This window comes from Triturus cristatus, chromosome 10 (genome assembly GCF_964204655.1).
Source record: "Triturus cristatus chromosome 10, aTriCri1.1, whole genome shotgun sequence".
Classification (NCBI taxonomy): Eukaryota; Metazoa; Chordata; class Amphibia; order Caudata; family Salamandridae; genus Triturus; species Triturus cristatus.
Window position 1 is genome coordinate 204,061,955 of NC_140593.1, and position 20,177 is coordinate 204,082,131.

Here is a 20,177-nt window from a genome sequence, read left to right on the forward strand (position 1 = left end):
CCTAGTTAGGACCAGAAAATGCAAATGGAGCTTTTTCAAAAATGTGATTAAAAATATGACATTACCATTAAAGACAGCTTTTATTTGTAATTCTTCAGACATTAAACTCACCCTGTCAACCTAGTCCCAATTGAAAGTTTCAGCTTATTAAATGTAACAAGGTAACTCCAATGTTATCTTAAAAGATAGGCAAGCTGTGCAGCAGGGAGCAACTAATTTAAAAGTTTTTCATTACGAGGAGTTGTCTAAGAGTCATGTTATTGTTAAATCCTTACCTGTCTGATGTTCCATGAACATTTGCAATAATCGTACAAAAATGTTTTTCCCTCTATTATTTCTGATTCATGTACAAAGCATACTGTATCCAATATACTGAGAAAGAAACTCAAAAATAGTTTTCTTCTTTGATTTATGGAGGTGATTCACACATTGCATCTATATATAAAAATGTAGAAATACAAAAATGATTGAAAACATGTCTTTTCTTTCAATTGGATTCTTATATGACAAAAGATCCAATGATTCCTAAATCTCATACGATAGTATAAATTAATTGACGAATTGCACATCCATATTTTGTACCTTATGTAGCTTCTAATATTTTATTTAAAACAGTACAATCCAGTGGACAAAGATGCTGATAGTGCAGTCCACAGATACAGAATATGGAGCACAAAAAACGGGGTTCAGTAATTGTGTCAATTGTGCCCAACCTGAATGTAATTTACAAATACTGATCAACAGATTATCAATCACTCGATGCTCATGTCCATTTATACGTGGCATAAATAATGCAGATGTTTGAGGCTTATCTCCTAACGTTTGAGGGTTTCATCAGGACAAATGTCTGGAGCTCATCATGCTAAATCCCTAAAAAGAGAAAGATGATTAAATAAAGTAAAGATTGAGTTATCAATCTCATAGACTATCATGAACTGTATAGTGTGTGAATGGAACATATAAACGTTAGTGCTCACTAGACTGAATTAGTTGTGATCTGTGCTGTTGTTATATATAAAGAAAACAGAGGGCCTGATTATGAGTTTGGTGGATGGGATACTCTGTCACAAACGTGATGGCTATCCTGTCAGTCATATTACAAGTTGCATGGGATATAATGAAACTGTAATAAAGTGGTCAAGATATCCATCACCCAGTCCGCCAATCTTGTAATCAGGTCCAGAGTATGTAACTGCACTCAAAGTATGAATTACTAAAAATGGCTTTAACTGTGTGGCGCAGAAATGCACTCCTTTCAGGAAAATATTATATTACAGGGATCAATGAAACGATGGATGAATTTGGTCAGGTAGCTGTGAAAAGAAATTAGCAACATTTTTGGGGTGGGCATGGATCTTAAGGAAAAAAGCCTCCAAGTAAACATCTGAGGTACTCTCATTAAAACATATAAATAATGGGATGTGCGTTTTCTTTTTTAATTGATATTCTTTTATTTTGTAGTAGATGTAGTTGATTCTTATCTATGTAGATTTTATTTTTGTAGTCTTTATGACTTGTTCAATGCTTTTTTAAAGTATTTATTGATGGATTTTAATAATTGTATTGGGCATCAGATGTAATGTCTTGTTCTATGTTTGTGTCTTTTATGATCTTTCAAAATCGAATAAAGACTTATGATGATGATGATGATGATGATGAAATTAATCTGATAATACAGATTCACTCCAGTTCGCATAATCAAGAGTATTTAGGGAAAAATTCCTACTGCGAAAGCACATTTAGTGAGCACCCACTTGCGCTTGCTAAAAGTGCTCCTGTGGTAGGATTCATGTTGTGCTGCATTTAGCTTTGTTTCTTAGAGCAAAATGCAGCATCGTGTTCATTTTCGTCATGAGAGTACATTTTGCTCTAGGAAAATAGCCCTAAATACCAGAAGTATGTTGGGGGAAAATCCTACCCCAAGAGCAAATTTAGCGAGTGCGAGAGGCTGCTTGCACTCGCTATTCATGCTTTGTTGTTCTTAGCACTATTTCTTAGTGCAAAAAGCATTCTCCCATTAGAGCTAAACTCAGAATTACTCTTTTGGGTAACTCAATCGTAATTTTGCTATAGTCAAAGGTTTATTCCAAATCACCGGAAAAGAACTAATAGGGGTACATTAAATTAATATCATTATTGATTAAGCTTTCGCAAATATGATTTAGATATTTAGAAAGGTTTTAATGAGCAAGGCACATATTGGATTGATAATCAAACATTTATGTTGTTTGAGTATACACAAAGAAGCTAATAGGAAAAAAATGTTTCTAATTTTTTTTATAACTTACAATTAAATACTTGTTAAATAATTTTGAAGTCCAATTTTATTAAACTATTCTAAAATATTTACATATGAGAATTACTTTTAAAATGCATTAAATATGTGTATAACATATAACTATTTTGATGTTCACAAAACTTTATTTAGAATTTCTATAACTATTATCTAGAATTGTTGAACATAATAAGTTTCCTCAAAGCAGTTAATAGAAAATAAGACAATTTTGTAACCCAATTCCAAGTTGCACCGATAATCTGAAAATTCATTCAGATGTAAATCTCATACAGAATGCGAGCTTTAAATACACATATTCTAAACCATACAACATGCTTGCTTTCAATCACATTAGATTCTAAGAACAAAAGGAACTGAATACTCAATTTTCAAAGTAAGCACATGTAGGCTAATTTCTACTCCAAATAGGGTGTTAAACTACTTATACAAAGATCCAGATACAATATGGCCAGGTATCGCTGATGCCTTAGGATATGTCACTGCACATACCTCACCACACTGCAAGGTGCACAGGTCTAACCAAAGTCACAGGCAAGACACACATTTTCTCCTTTAGGTTAGGGATCGTAAACCTTCAGCTGTATTTATTCTCACACAAATTTAACAAAACCTATTTCAAATATTAATGCACAGTAACCCATTTAGTAACCCATTTAACCCATGTTTGCAGTTTATTTACAAAGGTGCGATGCCTAACCTTAAGAGAGAGGCTAATACAGTCATTTTTCTATCCATATCTAACAACTTGAACTTGTTCCTGTTCATCCACAAGATTTGCGTTGAGTGAGATTATTATTATTATTATTATTATTATTATTGGATTTGTTGAGTGCATGGCGACCCGGAGGCATCCCATCACTTAGAAAGAGAGAGAACAACCACACGATCGAGATCAAAGAGATCGATCATCTAAGAGGTCACTGCTGAAAGAGCCAGGTTTTATTGGCTTTTCGAAAGTGCAGCTCATTGTCCAGACACCTAAAGGGGAGAGAATTCCAGAGCTTGGCATTATTGAACCAAAAGAATCACCCTGCTTCCCTGGTTCTTATGACTACAGGAACGGTGACCAAATGCAAGTTGGAAGAGCGAAGGGCCCTATCAGGGGCATAATGGGTTACAAGCTGTTGACGGATGAAGGGATGTTTCCCATGAAGGATTTTATGAGCTATGAACAAGGACTTAAATTCAATTATTTGAACAATGGGAAGCCAAAGCAGATCCCTCAACCCCTGTTGGGCTGATTGGGACCTAGGGATACCTAGAAGCATACAAGCTGCCATCTTTTGAGCCACTGAAGTTTCTAGGTGACAGCCTTAGGGTAGCCCAGGTATGTAAAGTTACTGTAGTCTATGCATTAGAGGGTTAATACCTGGACTACCACCTGACTCGTGGCCTGGGAGAGCATCAGCAGGATCTTACGCAGCATCCTCAAAAGACAAAAGCAGCTTGCTGATATTTTGGTGGCCTGGGCAAACAAAATCAGAGTGTCATCAATTCACATGCCCAGGCTTTTTACAGTTGAATTATTGTCTGGAGCTCACCCAGGTGAATAGGCCAGTCCAGGTAGTGTTGGCGGGGAGACAAATTCTCGAGTATCATTAATTCAGTTCAGCTCCATTGAGCTTGAGATGGAATTGATTCATACAGCTGACTATCTGTTCCCAGCAGGATCTGAGATTGACTAAGGGTCGACCTGAGCCAGACATGAGTGAAAACACCAGCTGAGTCCCATCCACATAGGTGACTATTGACATCCCAAAATGCACTACGATGTCTGCCAATGTTTTCAGGTAGATGTTAAATAATGTGGGGCTGAGTGAAGACCCTTGTGGGACCCCACGTTTGAAAGGCTGGATATTATAAGTGCAGCCCTTGTCAAAAACATGAAATGTTCACCCCTTTAAAAAGGAACCAACCCAGGCAAAGGCTTTCCCAGTGACACCAACCATGCCCACCCTATCCAGAAGTGTAGGGTATTCAACAGTGTTGTAGGCTGTACTACTGTGTCTAAGAGCGCGATGGCCACTGTTACCCCTATATCCAATCTCTTTTTGGCCTCTTCCACCACCACCAAAAGAGCGGTCTCGATGCTATGAATGGGTATTAAAACCAGTTTGTGTTTGGTGCAGAAAAGAGTTGGCCTCCAGAAAATTGGAAAGGCATTTATTAATATTTTTTTTAGCCATCTTACTAAAAACTGTTATCAGCAAGATGGGGTTGAAGTTTCCCAAACAGGCAGGGTCATGGTTGGGTTTCTTCAGGATGGCTTTAACCATCACCCGTTTCCTGGGCTGAGGCGCTATTCGTGTTTCCAGAGACAGGTTAACCATTTTAAGCAGGATGGGGAAGATGGTTTCATGTTCAAGAACAATTATGCCTCGATTTAATTTTAAGAAAAACAGCTGTCATGACTATCTCTGTTTACTAAAAACAGTGATCGTGACTTGTCCTGGTGTCCCTTGGTCATAACCTTCCTTGCCCAGCCTAACAATTTAACTGGTAGCATCCTTCCTTAAGTGAGGACCCCACCTACCAACATCACGTCTCCTACCGGGGTACACCTGTGCAGGTAGCCTGTCTACCCACCAGGATATTTACCTCAGGCACCACCCTAATCCCTTCATCCTTTTCCCCAAGAGCCTGTGCCAGCTTGGTGTACAATGTACCTGCATGGATGGTTGGCCATTAAAGACCACCTGCCGGTTACTGCTCCCAATGCCCCAAGCCTCAATTTAAGTAACTGTCAGCACCCCTTGGAGGGTCCTGTGACACCCTTGTTATCATTGTCTGAAAGGAAAATTATGGTCTATATGGACCTGGACTGTCCCACCAATCATGACCTCACCCACCACCGACCAGCATAGATCATCTAATATCTTGTACCCCACCGCATTCACACTACCTTGGATGATGAATTAACCAAGCCATTAGGTTCTCCAGGAACATCTCTTTGCCTACCTTTGACAAGTGAACACCATCTTGTAAGAAAAAATGCTCACCCTTTAAGCAACCATGAGGTATGGACAACAACCTGGCTGATGTGAACAATTTACCAATCTTATTATTTACTCACCTTGCTAAAACGTTGAGAGCTTTGACAGACTTACCACCCCTCCACTGCAACCTAGGAAGGATGTTGGACCATGCTAGTGTGACTTGCGGAACTTTCTGTGCAAGATAACTGAACTCAGTTATTACCAGTTCAAACAAGTCCCTCCTGCCAATCTCCACCAGATCATTTCCACCGAGATGCACTATGATGACTCCTGGGGCGGATACTCCCATGGCAATAGCTTGTACAAAGTATACCTCAACTGGGCCATCTGTGCTCTCCTTCACCACAAAAGTCAGCTCCTATCCTGCCTCTTTTGCCCTGTCTGCAAAACCACCACCGAGATAAAAATACTTTGCATGCTGAATGTAAGAGTGTCCCAGGACCAGCACTTCTGTAATCTTCGTTGAATTCACGTCAACAGGAGTCATCAAGAAATCCAGCAGCTGACACAAAACCGCACACCTTCCACCTGCGTCCACAGGAGAATATGGAAAAGAGAAAAAAGGAGGGGATTAACAGCAGGCTCTACAATATGTGCATTCTTACAAAACGCTTGTAACATCCAGAGGTCCACCGGCTAAGTCTTTGCACAGCTGGGCCTGTAAGCCCCATTGCTGCCACAGCAGTGGCGGCCCCAATCCTAAAAGAGTGTGACCCATACTAATGAGGATCAAACACTGCCACCCTCAGGGATTCATTAGGAATTCTGCGGAACTGGAGCTTGGTCAAAGGCGTCCCATCAGCATGCACCAGGAAGGGGCCGGCATTCCCCCAGGACCTATGGTCTTTGAAAATCTCATGGTTGCCTAGCGGGCATTTTGCATTACCTGGAGCCCTATGCAAAAGAAAGTGATTGCTCCTACCAGTCTGATCCGTCTTGGAATGGGGAATGTTAATCACTAAGGAGTCACTCAGCCACTGGATGTCAATGTACTGCAAACCCCATGAGTGTCCTACTTTTCATTGGCCTCCAATTCCCCAATCCTAAGGGCCCCAAACAATGCAAGGGCGAATGCCGCCCTAAAAAGGTGACTGGTGGCTTGCACATGCCCCCAAGGTAGGACACGATTGCCACTAGCTTCCCCAAGTCAGTGGGGCACCTTGGGTCAGGCTTAGTCCTTTCCAGGCATTGCCAACCCCTCAATGCCCTCAGTACTAAAAAAGCATTTGTTTCATCTTCATATCCCATCATCTTTGCAAAAAAGGATATGGCTGCAATGTAGTTCCTGACACATGCCACTGCCTTATCCCTCACCCCTTAGGAACCCCAGGAATGCAATCACCTGCGCAGGGGTGAACTAATCCCCCACCCTCTCCTGCCCCAAGAATTTGAAATATGAGTAAAATGCCCCCTCATAGTAATGTTTAGTCCTGGGCACTAGACTGGATACCACAAGGTCTGGTAAACTTGGGAACCAAAATGCCACAGTTGGTTTGGGAAAGGCTGGTAGTGGTGGTACCTGAAAGCCTGCATATTGAAATGAGATAAAGCATCAATTGCATTATTCAGTACAACCAGGACATGCTTGGATTTAAATAAAACATTGAGCTTCAAACATAGCAACACAATCTCTTTCTGTCTGTTGCTTGATTCATTCTACCACCGTCAGGTTGTCAGACGAGAAAATTAGAGAGTGATTGTGAACCTGCTCTGGCCAGATACAGAGAGCGAAAGCTCTAGAAAATCAATGTAAGCAACTAGACCAGGCTGTACTCATTCCCTGGGCCAACGTTGCGCACACCATGCTGAACCTAGCATAACACTTAATCTTTTGCTGCCCTCTGTATCAGTGAACAGACCTATCTCTTCATTGGGCCTAGGAGGGCAGGGCCACACCATTGTACCATTAAAATCCCACAAAAATGCCTTCCAGATTCTCATATCCTAACAGACCTCCTTTGACAACCTGTTATGATGGTGTTTCTGCCTCAAGGCAGACATGGCCTGGGTAAATGATCAAAAATAGGGGTGACCCATGGGTATGATGCACAAGGTGATATTCAGCTTCCCCAACACAACCTGCAGCTGGTGCAAAGTAACCTTCCTAGCTCCCAGGCAAACCCTCAAAGCAAAGTGTTAACATTTTCCAAGAGAAGTCTAGAAACACCAGCAACAGATTTTGATTCTATCCCTTGAAATGCAATGGCAGTTGCAGGAACAAAATTCTTCACCTGGAACAGGGGTACCCCAAAATTGTTCATCAGCTCCTGGAAAGACTGCAAAGCTTCCCGTGACTGGGGGGGCCAAAAGCAAGAAATCGTACAGGTAGTGCAATACCGCTTGATGACCCCACCTCTGTCCAAAAACCCATGTGAGAAAAGTGATGAATTTCTCAAAATTGCAGCATGAGACTGAGCAACTCATAGGTATGTGCTTGTCAAAGTAAAAGGACTCTTCCAATTGGAAACCTAGCAAATTCAAAGCCTCCCGATGCACAGTGGAAGGCTGACTCTATGTCTGACTTTGCTAGGAAAGCTCCTGGCCTCAAACTGTGCAGTATCTGGATCGCGTGGTCCAAAGAAGCATATTTGACTGAGCATCAGGCCCCGTCAATGGCTTCATTCACTGACTGACCCCGGGGTGCTGGCTGATAGGTTGTGTATCAATCTGTATTCCCCAGGCTACTTTTAGGGAACCACTCCCAGGCAAGAGCAAGTAAACTCATCACATGGTACCACTCTAAAGTGTCCCACAACTCTCCCCAGACTCATTTCCGTCATGATCTTAGCCCTAGCCACACCGTGATGGGACATGAGTGAATGCTGATTCCTGCAGTAAAACATGCCAACACACGCGTCAGCTGGGATTCGAAAACCTTCTTTGAAAACGTAATAGAAAGTTTGAGCTGCTTTGGGATTAGTGTACACATTGAGCCATGGGACCATTGCCAACCAAATGACTGGAGAGGGAGCTTTTGTAGAAAGGGATGATCAGTCCTTTTTCGTGGCCCGTCTGTCCTTGGACTTTCTGAAATACTTGGTCTCTGGGTTCAATGGTAGGCCACAGCACGAGCAGCAATTCTTGAACTTGCAGGTCCCTGGGGCTGGTACATGATCACTTGTTAAAGTCCCAAAGTGATTTGTCCCCCCACCCCCACATGTGCTGCCAGTCACTGCTGAGCATGCCTGAAAGGGCTGATGGAGGCAGTCTCAATGCGTTGAAGCTTAATGAGATGCAGCCAAGTGTTTATATCAATCTGATCCCACGCTAACATGAGCCTAGTAGGCTTAATCCTTCTGAATTCCTTATCATACTCCTTGCTAGCCGTGCCATCAAACTCATAATGCATGCACACTATCCCATTCTGGTAGCACGCAAGTTGGGCCCCTAAATTAGTAAAGCGCTCCTCAATAATGGCCTGGAAAATTGAAAAACCTTTTACCAAATTGACCAATGTTTCCTCCACCCTCTTTATGTAGGGCAAGTGGCCGCAATCGCAAGAGTGAGAGCACTTCTTGCAGAGTATGCCCTCTTTCCTTTTGGGCCTGTCCACCATCAAATCAAACATATCCACATGTCTGCCCAGCTGGTTGTGTTTGGCCCATGCATCTGCAAAACTAATAGCTAGCAATGGTGTTGTACCTGTTACTGCAGATAACCAAAGCTGAGACACCCTGCACCACAGGGATGACTGAAGTTGGGGCTCCATGCACCATTGGGGTAAGTTGCGGTGCACTACTGACCCCCTCTACTGGCACAACCCCTACCTGCATTCTCTGACACAGTGACATAACTACAGCCCCGTGTACTACTGTACTGCATTGGGGTGCCCCCAACTTCCGGCACAGGTACCCCCCACCTGCAGCCCCAGACACACTTAACCATCAAGATGGACCATTAACATCTTGGCCCACTCCACGTTATCACTGTCCACCCTACCTGCAAGCGCACCCCCTAAAAGGGGAGTGAACAAAACGCCTACCTTTGAGAGCCAAGGCAACACATTGGCTAAGTTAGCTGCTAGATCCGGCTGACAAGGGCCTTCTGCTGGGGTAACCTCAATCTCCATGCAGCTATTGCTGTTCTGCAGAATACTACCCCTCGCTGCTGGTACCGAAATTGTTATTTAACATGTTTACCTATCTTCAAGTGGCTTTTGAAGGACTTAGATGATGTCATGATTTTTTTTAACTTGACTAATTAATTTGTCAGATTGTAACTGAATATGGTTTTAAATGTATTTATATCTTTTTGTACTTTTATGATCTGTAGATAACAAAAAAGACTGAATAAAGTAATTCTAAGACTAAGAGGCCCACTCTCTGCCTTGCCGCATCTTTAATGGGCAGTGTTGGCCAACCCTGGGAGGAAATGACTGCGGAAGCACTGAAAGTGTTTCTGGTGTTGCACCACCAGGCCCAGCCAATCCTTGGCCGGCTTTAGCCAGATAGCTGCCAGATAGCTGCTGCGTCTCAACCCCCAACCTTGGCCTGGCTTGACCGTCATATATTGGGCTCCCCCAACTCTTGTCAGAAGATATTATCTGTGGCTAGATGTGCTTTCTCCTATTATTTCCAGTGTAAGTGAGGAGTAAACCATACCTAGATAACAATATTATTTTAAGAAGCAGCGCTTATGACCTGATTACAAGTTTGGAGGTGTAGGAACGGACCACCACACTGGCAGCCCACTCCCGCATTGCTAAACCTGTGTGCACGCTGCCCGCCAAATTACGAGTTTCCTTTTTTTGGAGGTCCCATGGCGGTGCCTCTGCAAATGGGTGTTGCAATGAGAGGGCCCAAAACATTTTTCTGTATGACATGGACTGTAAAGTCCAGGCCTTGCAGGAACTGGAGTGCATGCACCCAGGGGGGTACATGCATCCCGAACTGGTGGACTTGAAACTCATAATATGCTTGGCAATGTCACAGCAGCCCCACAAGCATATTACCGAGACCATGACCACTGCTCCACCACAAATAAATGGTGGTTCCCTGGTGGCTGCGGCGGTTCCATGGTGTTCCAACAACCAAAGTTCAGATATGATGGTTGGACCATGCAATTTTAATATTTTGCCAATAAGAGATATTTCTTCTTTAAATGTAGGGTTGCTGTGCAGTTTGCACTTTAAAAAATTGTCTCCGCAGGACAGAAGGCTAAGAGAAACCACTTTCTGACAGCCTTCAAATTTTGAATATGTGGGTGTGCCTTGCCTCATCTGAGCCTAACTGATGTTTGTGCCTGGATGTTAAAACAAGCATTGGCATAGCCAATAGGCGTCGCCTTTGGGACCTTATGTGTTTAGCCAGAACTTTTGGCTATGTTGTAGAGCATTGTGGGTGCAGTGCATCATAATGAAAAGTTATAATAAACAGTGTTAAGCATTTTTGTTACCTCCGAGGGGAGGGGGTGCTGTGATCTCACCGAGGGGAGTCTGTTGGTCTGTGCTCTCCACAGGGAGGAGAGCTGTGGTGAGCCTGAGAGGGGAGGGGGCGCTTTGATCTCACTGAGGGGAGCTATGGGGCTGTGCTCACAGGACTGAGGGTAGCTGTGGTGAGCCGGCTGAAGGATCCTGTATGTCTGAGAGGGGAGGGGGCACTGTGGGGCTGTGCTCACTGCATTGAGGGGAGCTGTGGTAAGCAGGCAGAGGAGAGCCTGAGTGTCTCTGAGGGGAGGGGCCGCTTTGATCTCACCGAGTGGTGGCTGTGGGGCTGTGCTCTCCACAGGGAGGAGAGCTGTGGTGAGCCTGAGAGCCAAGGGGGCGCTGTGCTCACCGGACTGAGGGGAGCTGTGGTGTGCCGGCTGAGGTAGTATGTGTGTGTTTGGGGGGAGGTGGGGGTCCATGAATTACCTGTGAACTCACTGAGAGAATCTGTGCTCTCCACAGTGAGGAGAACTGTGGAGAGCCGGCTGATGGAGACCATGTGTGTACTTGGGGGGTGGGGTGGCAGGCTGAATCCCCTGTGATCTCTCTGAGGGAGCAATGCTCACTGCACTGGCTCTCTTAGGCCACTACTGGGCTCTGGTAGTTTCATCACAGTAAGCCGGGACACGTGGTGATGAGCTCATTAATAAAAGACACTCTGGTGAGCTCACGTGGGGGGAGGGGGGAATTCATTGGTGAAACCTGTGTTGAGTTCATTGAGTGAATCTTTGAGAAGAAACGCCCCAAAGGGACCTCCAGAGCTGCTCCTTACTGAGCCCCGTGAACAGTGCCTCACACGTCTTTCGCCCTCACACTGCAGAGCGCCGTATCCCAAACACGATAACCGCACCTCCGTTGTCATTACGTGCGTCAAAGAAACACTTCACACAGCAGATCACAACACAGATGCCACCCTTCCATCCCCACCCTTCATGGTGCAGCTTGCCTGCCCATGTAGGCAAGCGCTTTAGTGCCTCGCCTAGGGGTGACAAGCACTATACAAATGTTGCAATTTAATACAACACATAGGTGTCAATCAGCTCTGGGCTGGCTGCGGGCATTTTCTTGCCCTGAGTGGGGGGCTGTGTGACTGATGAGCTCCCCGAGGGAGGCTGCTAGACGCTGTTGGGGTCACAAGGCATGAAGCTTCTCTGGGGTGTTCTCATAATGTGCTGGGTGCATGGGCTCACGCAGCGGTGCTCTGGGTGGTTACAGAGAAGTGTTGTGTGACTGCTGAGCTCACCGAGGGAGGCTGCTAGGCACTGAGGTCACAAGGTGTGACTGTGAAACTGCTCTGGGCTCCCCAAGTGGGGGGGGGGTTCTCATGATGTGCTGGGCTCATGGGGTCATGCATCAGTTCTCCACACACTTAGCAATGCTATGTGTGCTTACTCAGAGGTGCTGTGTGACTGCTGAGCTCACTGAGGGAGGCTGCTAGGCGCTGTTGAGGTCACAGGGTGGGGCGCCCATCCATAACCTGCAGCAGCGTGTGTGCTGAGAATTCAAGGACTCTGGAGGCTGCAGCCAGGGAAAGTGTTTTATCTTGACTCTAATGTTATTCTTGCCCTGCCAATGGAATCTTGCTGTAATGACATAACCTGGAATGTTGGGAGTCAAAGAGTCACAGTTGGTTGGGCTGAGCAGCATGCTGGTTGCTCCTGGTGGGGTCTTGATGGGGTCTTGATCTGGTCTTGTTCTATTCTTCTTGTGATCTTGTAACTATCCTGAATAAACCTCTCTGAACCACCTCTACCTGTGTGGACTTGAGCACTACAATTATTGGCGACGAGGATGGGATACGAACCTGTGTCTGTAACAACATTAAGGTACAGATCAACTCAAGTTAACCTAAGACAACTGGCACCTCTGACCCTACCAGTGACCTCTATATCGGTCGCCCACAGCAGTCTGCCAGTTGTTCGTGTACCTGTGTGTCTGGAGAAGTGCTACTTCAAGAGCTGCACATCCAATCTTGGACATCTACTCTCCAGAGTCTATGTGTTTTGCGCTGTGCCTTCGGTGATAGTAAGCCTGTTTTACTGTCTTCAGTGCCACACACACAGCAGTGCCAACTTCTGTCTCAACTGCAGCTCAAGTCTCTACATGCTGTCCCTACAGAACCCCAAGAACTCAGTCCCTGCTGTCCCTACAGCATCTCAAGAACTCAGTCCCTTCTGTCCCTACAGCGTCTCAATAATCAAGTATTGGACTGCCTTGAGGTGTTACTGTGTTCAGTGTCACACATCACAGGACAATTTTTTTTAAATTAGCACAGTAGCAGTTTGTGGTTATTTTAACCAGTGCCACAAGGAGGTCGACCCCGTGTTTGGGAAACATCTTTATTGTATCACATGTTTACTAAAGAGAAGAGGATCTCCCCAACACAAAGACACACCGTGAAATACAGATTGTACACTTCGGAGGATGTGTGAGGTGAGGCATTTCCGTGTCTGTTATTGTTTGCCCCCTCTCAGACATCGAGACCTTCAATGTTGTCCAACCGCCGTGTTTTGGTTAAAACTTGAGATGTGTGTCTCAACCATCTGCCATCTGAACATTGCACGAACCCCACCGCGCGCACTTGCTCAACGCGCGCAGTATCCGTATTTGTGAGGCCTCTGTGATGTCTCCCATGACACAGGCGGAGTTTTCTGGCTTCGTGATTTGGAGGACATTTGGCGCATGTAGTTGCCGCAAGCCACCCGGTGCGGCCGTCATTGCGTGCTGCCATCTTTTAGTTGGCGGATCAAGGCATTTAATATGTGTGGACTGCCTTCCTCCACATAGTTGTTGCTGAGTCCTTCTTTTCTAGTCTCCAGAAAGTCTACACCGGACCCCGCTTACAATTCCTGCAGTGAGTATTATGCCTCTCAAGTGCGTTTTCTTGGGATTGGTACCTGGTGCCATATACTCTGTTTAATTCAAGCCTTCTTGTCCTATGGTCTTCCATAGACAGTGTTTTTGGGGCAAACTACATTCTGGTAACAAGTCTCTGCGATCTGCTGAACGCCGGTTCATCATCATTGCGGTGACAGGCACACCTGTGGCATTCTGTGCAAGTGTACAGTACGTTTTATAGACTTACGGTGCAAACTAAATTGTTGTTTCTAGTGGGACTATGTGTGTATGGTGTATGGCATGTCTTATACAAATTGGCTGACTCTTTTTGTTTTAGTTCATGCATACTCAAACCTTGTTTTAAATACATCATCCGGTCCATAGTAATTGGAAGTCACAGCAAAAGCACTTGTATGGTTTTCCTTCTGGTGTGTGGCATTCCATTTCAGAAGGTGCATTACTTGACCCTTTTGGGTCTGTTCAAAGGGTTTGTTTCTTTTACACACCTGTCTGGTGTTCTGTTATTTTATGCACGGCACACTTGCCCACTGATCTGTGTTTTGTTGCTACGTTCAAGGGAATTATGCATCCAGGTTTCAGTCCTGTTTGCTTCCCCATCACTACAGTGCACAACAACTGACCTTCACACAAGGTCGTCGTTTCTCGCTCTGTTACCCTACACAGGGTTTGCCTTACGGGCTCTACGCCCATTCTTACAGTGCACAATGCTTTACCTCCACACGAGGTGTGTTCCATGGGGTGTCGCCCTATATGTACAGTAGACAATATTTGTCTACACTGTACGGTGAAAACATTTTACTTTATTTGTTTATGGACCTTAGGTATACACCATGTAGGTACACGCTATCCTGGTACACGCCATCAAGAGTCCATTATTTTTTTTTTATTGTCTCATGCATGCTTTAACTTTCCCTATACGGGAATTCCAGTGGGTCTTAGTCCTATCTGCTCATTGTACATTCGTACACTTCTCACATGTGCACAACTTTACTCTGTCTTCCTCCTGGGAGCTATGCAAGGGTTTAAGTCCTTTTCGCATTATTGTATGGGTCCCTATACATATCTGTTTGTTGACATCCCTCAATCTATCTTGGATTTCAGAATGTCAATATTACAAGGACTATTGTTTCTATGGGTTTTAGTCCAATCTGTTACTGCTTTTCTCCCTTGCCTTTTATGGGTTGCATTTGGGTTATAGTCATCCCAACCTTCACATAGGTATGTTATTATAGCCTTATAGCCCGCCGTAGCGGGCTATACCGGCTATTAAAGGCCCGCTGTATCGTTAAAGGCCCGAGCCGAAGGTGAGACACTTTAAGAAGACAGCGGGACTTTAAAAGCCGGTATAGCCCTGCTACGAAGGGCTATACGGCTATTAGAACATTCTGGCACTAGAGGGCAGAATGTTCTAACAAATAAAACAAAGCCTTCAGGGAGCCTGAGGGGATTGAAATTCCCTCAGGCTCCCTGAAGCCTTTGTTCACAGCCAGAGCTGTGAACAAAGAAACATTGGAATGTTGGAACTCTGGGCTTATACCAGCCCGGAGCACTCCATTATTTTCAATGGAGCTTCCAACATTCCAATGTTCTAATATATATTATTGAACTCTCTACAATGTTGTCTTTACATTATATTTTTTCATTTTGTATTGATGATGGTGTTTCTTTTGGGTGAGGATTATCCTTTCACTTTTCCTCATTTTTCTTGTTTTCTTCTTTTATTTATGTTCTTTTGTGATGTTTTCTCCTGCTGTCTCGTGTGGATTCAGAGGTTTTCTCTGTTTTTCTGCCTTGCTTTCTTTCTCTGTGTTTTACACATTCTGTAGTCCAGAGTTTTGCTGTTTCTTTTGTTTCCTGTCCTCTTACATTCCTGTTCTGGCCAGTGGGTGTGTTTCGGGCAGTCATTTGAAGTTTCTGTTCTCTTCTTCCCTGACAATGTTATTTGTTTTCTTTGCTTTTGTGTATAGAAGGGAGGTTGGTTCTTATGTTTTGCTTTTCCTCTCTTCTTTGTTATCCTTTTCTGTTGCTCTCTTCTTTCATTGGTTTCATGTTTCTGATTTCCTCCGTTTCTCCTCTTCCTCGTTCTTCTTTCTTGTTCGCTCATTGTTGTTTTTAATATATAGAAGAAAGGGGGATATGTTGTATGTTGACTCTAATGTTATTCTTGCCCTGCCAATTGAATCTTGCTGTAATGGCATAACATGGAATGTTGGGAGTCAAAGAGTCACAGTTGGTTGGGCTGAGCAACATGCTGGCTGCTCCTGGTGGGGTCTTGATAGGGTCTTGATCTGGTCTTGTTCCATTCTTCTTGTGATCTTGTAACTATCCTGAATAAACCTCTCTGAACCACCTCTAGCTGCGTGGACTTGATTACTTCAGAAAGACAATGCATCCCATAAGCATCAACATGAAACAGGATGCCGTGATAGGCGCCGTGGTGGGCTGCACGAAGACAAATGGAACCAGGTCGGCGGCAAAAGTGAAAGCGCTGCTTTTAAAGTGCACCAGAGCCAGCGCGACCATCATCTGTTTCTAATTAACAGGCTCGATAATTGGAAATAGATGGCGCTGCTGCTCGCTCCCGAGCTCCCTAGGCCACGGGAGAAAGAAGGCAGGACATGCACCCACCTTTGGCCAATTGCATGCTGTCTTTCTTAGAAAGACGCATGCAAAGGCCAATAGCGGGTCATGAAAAAAAAAGCGCACAAGCGTGTGTTTAGAGTTGAAAGTCCTTACTAAAAGCCTCGCGAGACCTGAACATTTGGAATGAGAACCCCCCTCAAAATCCACATCATTCATATTCTAACCTTTATCGTCCAGTAACATTCACCTAATCCTGTGGAAATGTCTGCTTGGATGGGCAGAATTTGTTGAACAAGTAGGTGGACTTCATCGATGCAAACCTAGTTCTTGGAATCAGGACAGTATTTTGGAGTAAACCTTGTGGAGAGCTTTTGTGTGTGTGTAAAGTTTTCAGTGTTTACAAAATCACATTCTGAATCAGGTCACCCATGAACTGCTTGCTTAGGCTACAATAAGCATTATTAAAATTATTTTTAATAATCCAAACCTTGTGGAGAGCTTTTGTACATTATCAGAACAGTACTTTGTGGATTGCAAATACTTTAAGGCATCTTTTCTCTAATATCACTTTATGATTCAGGACTTTCAGTGTAGTAAAGTAATACATAGATTTGCCTCTCATATATACATTTATATTCTCTTGCCCTTTGCAGTGCCAGAGGTTGTATAGGAGATCTGAAGGGATTTATGTATCATGAGGACCACATTGGACACTGGTGTGCCTTAAAATTTTTGAAACTTGAAATATGGAAAATCATCACTTGCAGCCTCATGTAGTCTTTTGGGAATTGCGAAGTAAAATTTGCTGATACAATGTCAATTTCCTCTTGGCATTTCTCCCAAATTAATCATTTTGTGGTAAAAATAGCATGTTTGTGGTTGAAGTGGAACGAACCTCATGGTGTAGCACATTAGTGATATGAATTTCAGTAAAATGGATGGTTTGGCATTGTGTTTTTCTGTGTGGAGAGTGTTCATATGAATCTGTTTGGACAGGTGCTTTAGGGTGGGGTATGTTCATACACTAGTGCTAGACAACAGCTGCATTCAGTCCTTATGGGTGGGGGATCCCGCGTGAGTGGTTATCACTGATACCTTGTTACAGCATGGGGTTGGGTCAGCAACTGTCACTGACCCATCCCACTCTGTGACAATGTAGGGACTGCTGTGCTGCCTCCTCTCATTATCTGTCCTAAGGCCAGTCAATGAGAGGAGCGTTAGTCCCACACATCCTAGGAACTCCTATGTTAGGTGTGTGTGTGCTTGCATGTGTGTGTATACGAATATTTCTGAGTCATTTGTTGTGAGTTGGTGTGTGTGTATGTGTGAATGCATGGGTGTGAGTGAGAGTGTATGTGTGGCCCACCCATCCCCATCCGTGTTTTAATTACTATCCACGACTGTGAGACAGTTTTCTTTAAGTGGATGCGCAAAGGATAGCCTTTCGCGTAGTTTGCATTTGCTTCTGCATATTTCTCTTGTGTATTCACTTTACATGGAGGACTCCAACACCTTTATGAATTACATCGGTGCTATAGTGTGAAGATGTTTTTAAAATACTAATGAAACGATCATCATGTGTAAATTATTACTATTTAGAAATGGAGCTGAATAAGGAATAAAACAAGCACTCACATTTGCTCACTGTATCCATTATTCTTAGGTTATGAAGGAGAAAATCTTTTAAAGTTCCTGAAGGATATTGAAAACAGCACAGTGATCATGCTCGACAGATGGAAAATTGAAGTGACACCTAATAATAAAGAAGAGAAGGGAGACCCAGTGCCTTATTGCATCATCAACAATTATTTTTCTATTGGAGTGGTAAGATTTTCATTTTTTATGAAGTGCAATGATTTTAATTATTTTCATATCTTGTTGTGCTAAAGAAGATAGCAATGTTTGACTCGTAAAAACAAATATCTATAACTGTCATGCCTTAACACAGATGATAGGTTTGTACAAACTGCTATATCAATAAAACAACATCAAGTCATCCTGGTGTGGTAAGTTTTAGGGGTTCAATTATTACCGTTGGAATAGCATACAAACTTTGTTGGGGCTCGTCACAAAAGACACTCTCACTTTTAAGTAATTCACACCTATAATTTACTCCTAATATTTGGAGTAACCCTACTAATTTTGGTCATTCACCAAATCTGAGAGTAAACTTACCTAAAAATACAGACTTACATGCCTCCACCCCCTGAAAAAATGGGTAAAATCAGATTTACAGGTGTAATTTACTACTGCTCCAGCATCACTCATGGCCAACCACTGGTAAGGTAACACCCTCTATAGAACATAAGGGAGGTAGGATCTTAAAATAAAACCCATAAGAAATAATAATAAATGTAATTAATTAATTTAAATGGTTAGAATTGTTGAAAATACGATTCAGTGTTTAAAAATGTCTACAACTAATACACGTTTAATATTTAATTATAAAATATTGTAATATCCTTTTTTGAATTTATACATTGATTTTGATTATATTATCAATAAATTACTTTTCAATGATTCTACACATCACTTATAATAAGTCTTATTTCTTAAGAAAACGTAATTGTTTTAACTTAAGTTGGGTATTTATTTTTAATGTAGTGTTCAGAAAAATAATATCAATTTAATTTAACATTTTAAATTAATTAAAGATTTGATGCAAAACTTAGTTAATAGTGCTGCAACATATATTTATTTTCTTCTAAATTTAAAAAAGACAAAGGTTTAATTTACATTAATATTTAACATAAAGATTTTGTCACTAATGTAAAGTTTAATAGACTTTTTTAATTACCCACACATTTTACATAAAGGGACAGCTCCACCCTGACTGTGGAGTCTCCTTATGGTAAAATATGGGGAAAAGTAAAAAAAATGATGACTTACCTACAAATGCATTTAGCTAAAAAAAGTTTTACTAATAAAAAATCATGGTAAACATATATTTTATAGTTTGGTAGAGTAATAAGACCTTACATCATGTTAAAAAACCAGCAGGAATTCACTTAAAGAAACAAATGTTAAAATTATGTTATAGATAGGTATGGTAATACGATTATAGATCACATTAAAAAAAATAGAAATGCACTGAAAAAAGGTTCAAATTACCTTGTAGTTAGATGTTCAGATATCACAAAAACTTTTAAAAAACAAAAAAACTATGAAATTCACCAGTTATAGTTTACGGAGCTAAATATAACTTGTGCCCCAACATGCACTGCTTATTACCTCACATTTCACATCACTGATGACATGTTAAATGATGTGACTGATGACATCATTGATGACATCTCAAATGACATCACTGATGACATCATCCAGTCATTCTTAAAGCATTCTATAGAGTTTGTGGGCTTGAAGACATTCAACAACGAACATCTATGGCCATTTTTTTTTATTGTAATGGATATAATTTTGACAATATACTGGACACATAGCACATCTTTCAAGTCGTCCAAATTTGATCAATGTTATCCTCTTTTTACCAGAATTAAGCAAGCTAACAAATAAAATGTCTCCATAGACATTACATGGGTAACAGGGTAACACCTGTTATAATTATTGACCAGCCTGCAAAAAATTAGTTTGTATTCTACTTACCCTAATGGGTCACTCTCGTAAAGGCTTCATGTATCCCCAATTTTAAATCAAGAGGTTGACAAGTGAATGCATAAATAAATGAATATTTGCCACTGAAAAGGCTGTTTCTGCCAGCCTGTCCTGGCTGAAGAGGGGTGAAACTCCGAAGCCGGTCCTAGGATGCTTGTTTCCAGTCCAGGGAGGACCTGGCCTGGCAGTTCGGGCTGGACTGTTCCCATTGAGCACAGGGTCAAGACTGATTTGCATATGGCTGGGTCCAAATTGGAATGGCATGGTGAGCAAAAAAACGATGGATTTAGGCCCAGATCTCTGTACTGGGGTGAATGTATGACATTGTTCTGCATTCTGTCCATTAATAGTTCTTTTTGCATTTGTCACCCCGAGTGGGACGGGTATGCTCAGACGTGAATCCCTT

The 20,177-nt window shown here is 42.7% G+C and overlaps 1 protein-coding gene across 2 annotated transcripts in view; it reads left to right on the forward strand.

The window, feature by feature from the left end:
• Window positions 1-20,177, forward strand: part of DGKB (diacylglycerol kinase beta) — a 1,940,047-nt gene that overhangs the window by 866,610 nt on the left and 1,053,260 nt on the right. For both annotated transcript variants that reach the window (XM_085630814.1, XM_085630813.1), the window contains one exon: window positions 17,823-17,983. In XM_085630814.1, the coding sequence (XP_085486940.1) occupies window positions 17,823-17,983 (161 nt within the window). The remainder of the gene's footprint in view (window positions 1-17,822; window positions 17,984-20,177) is intronic.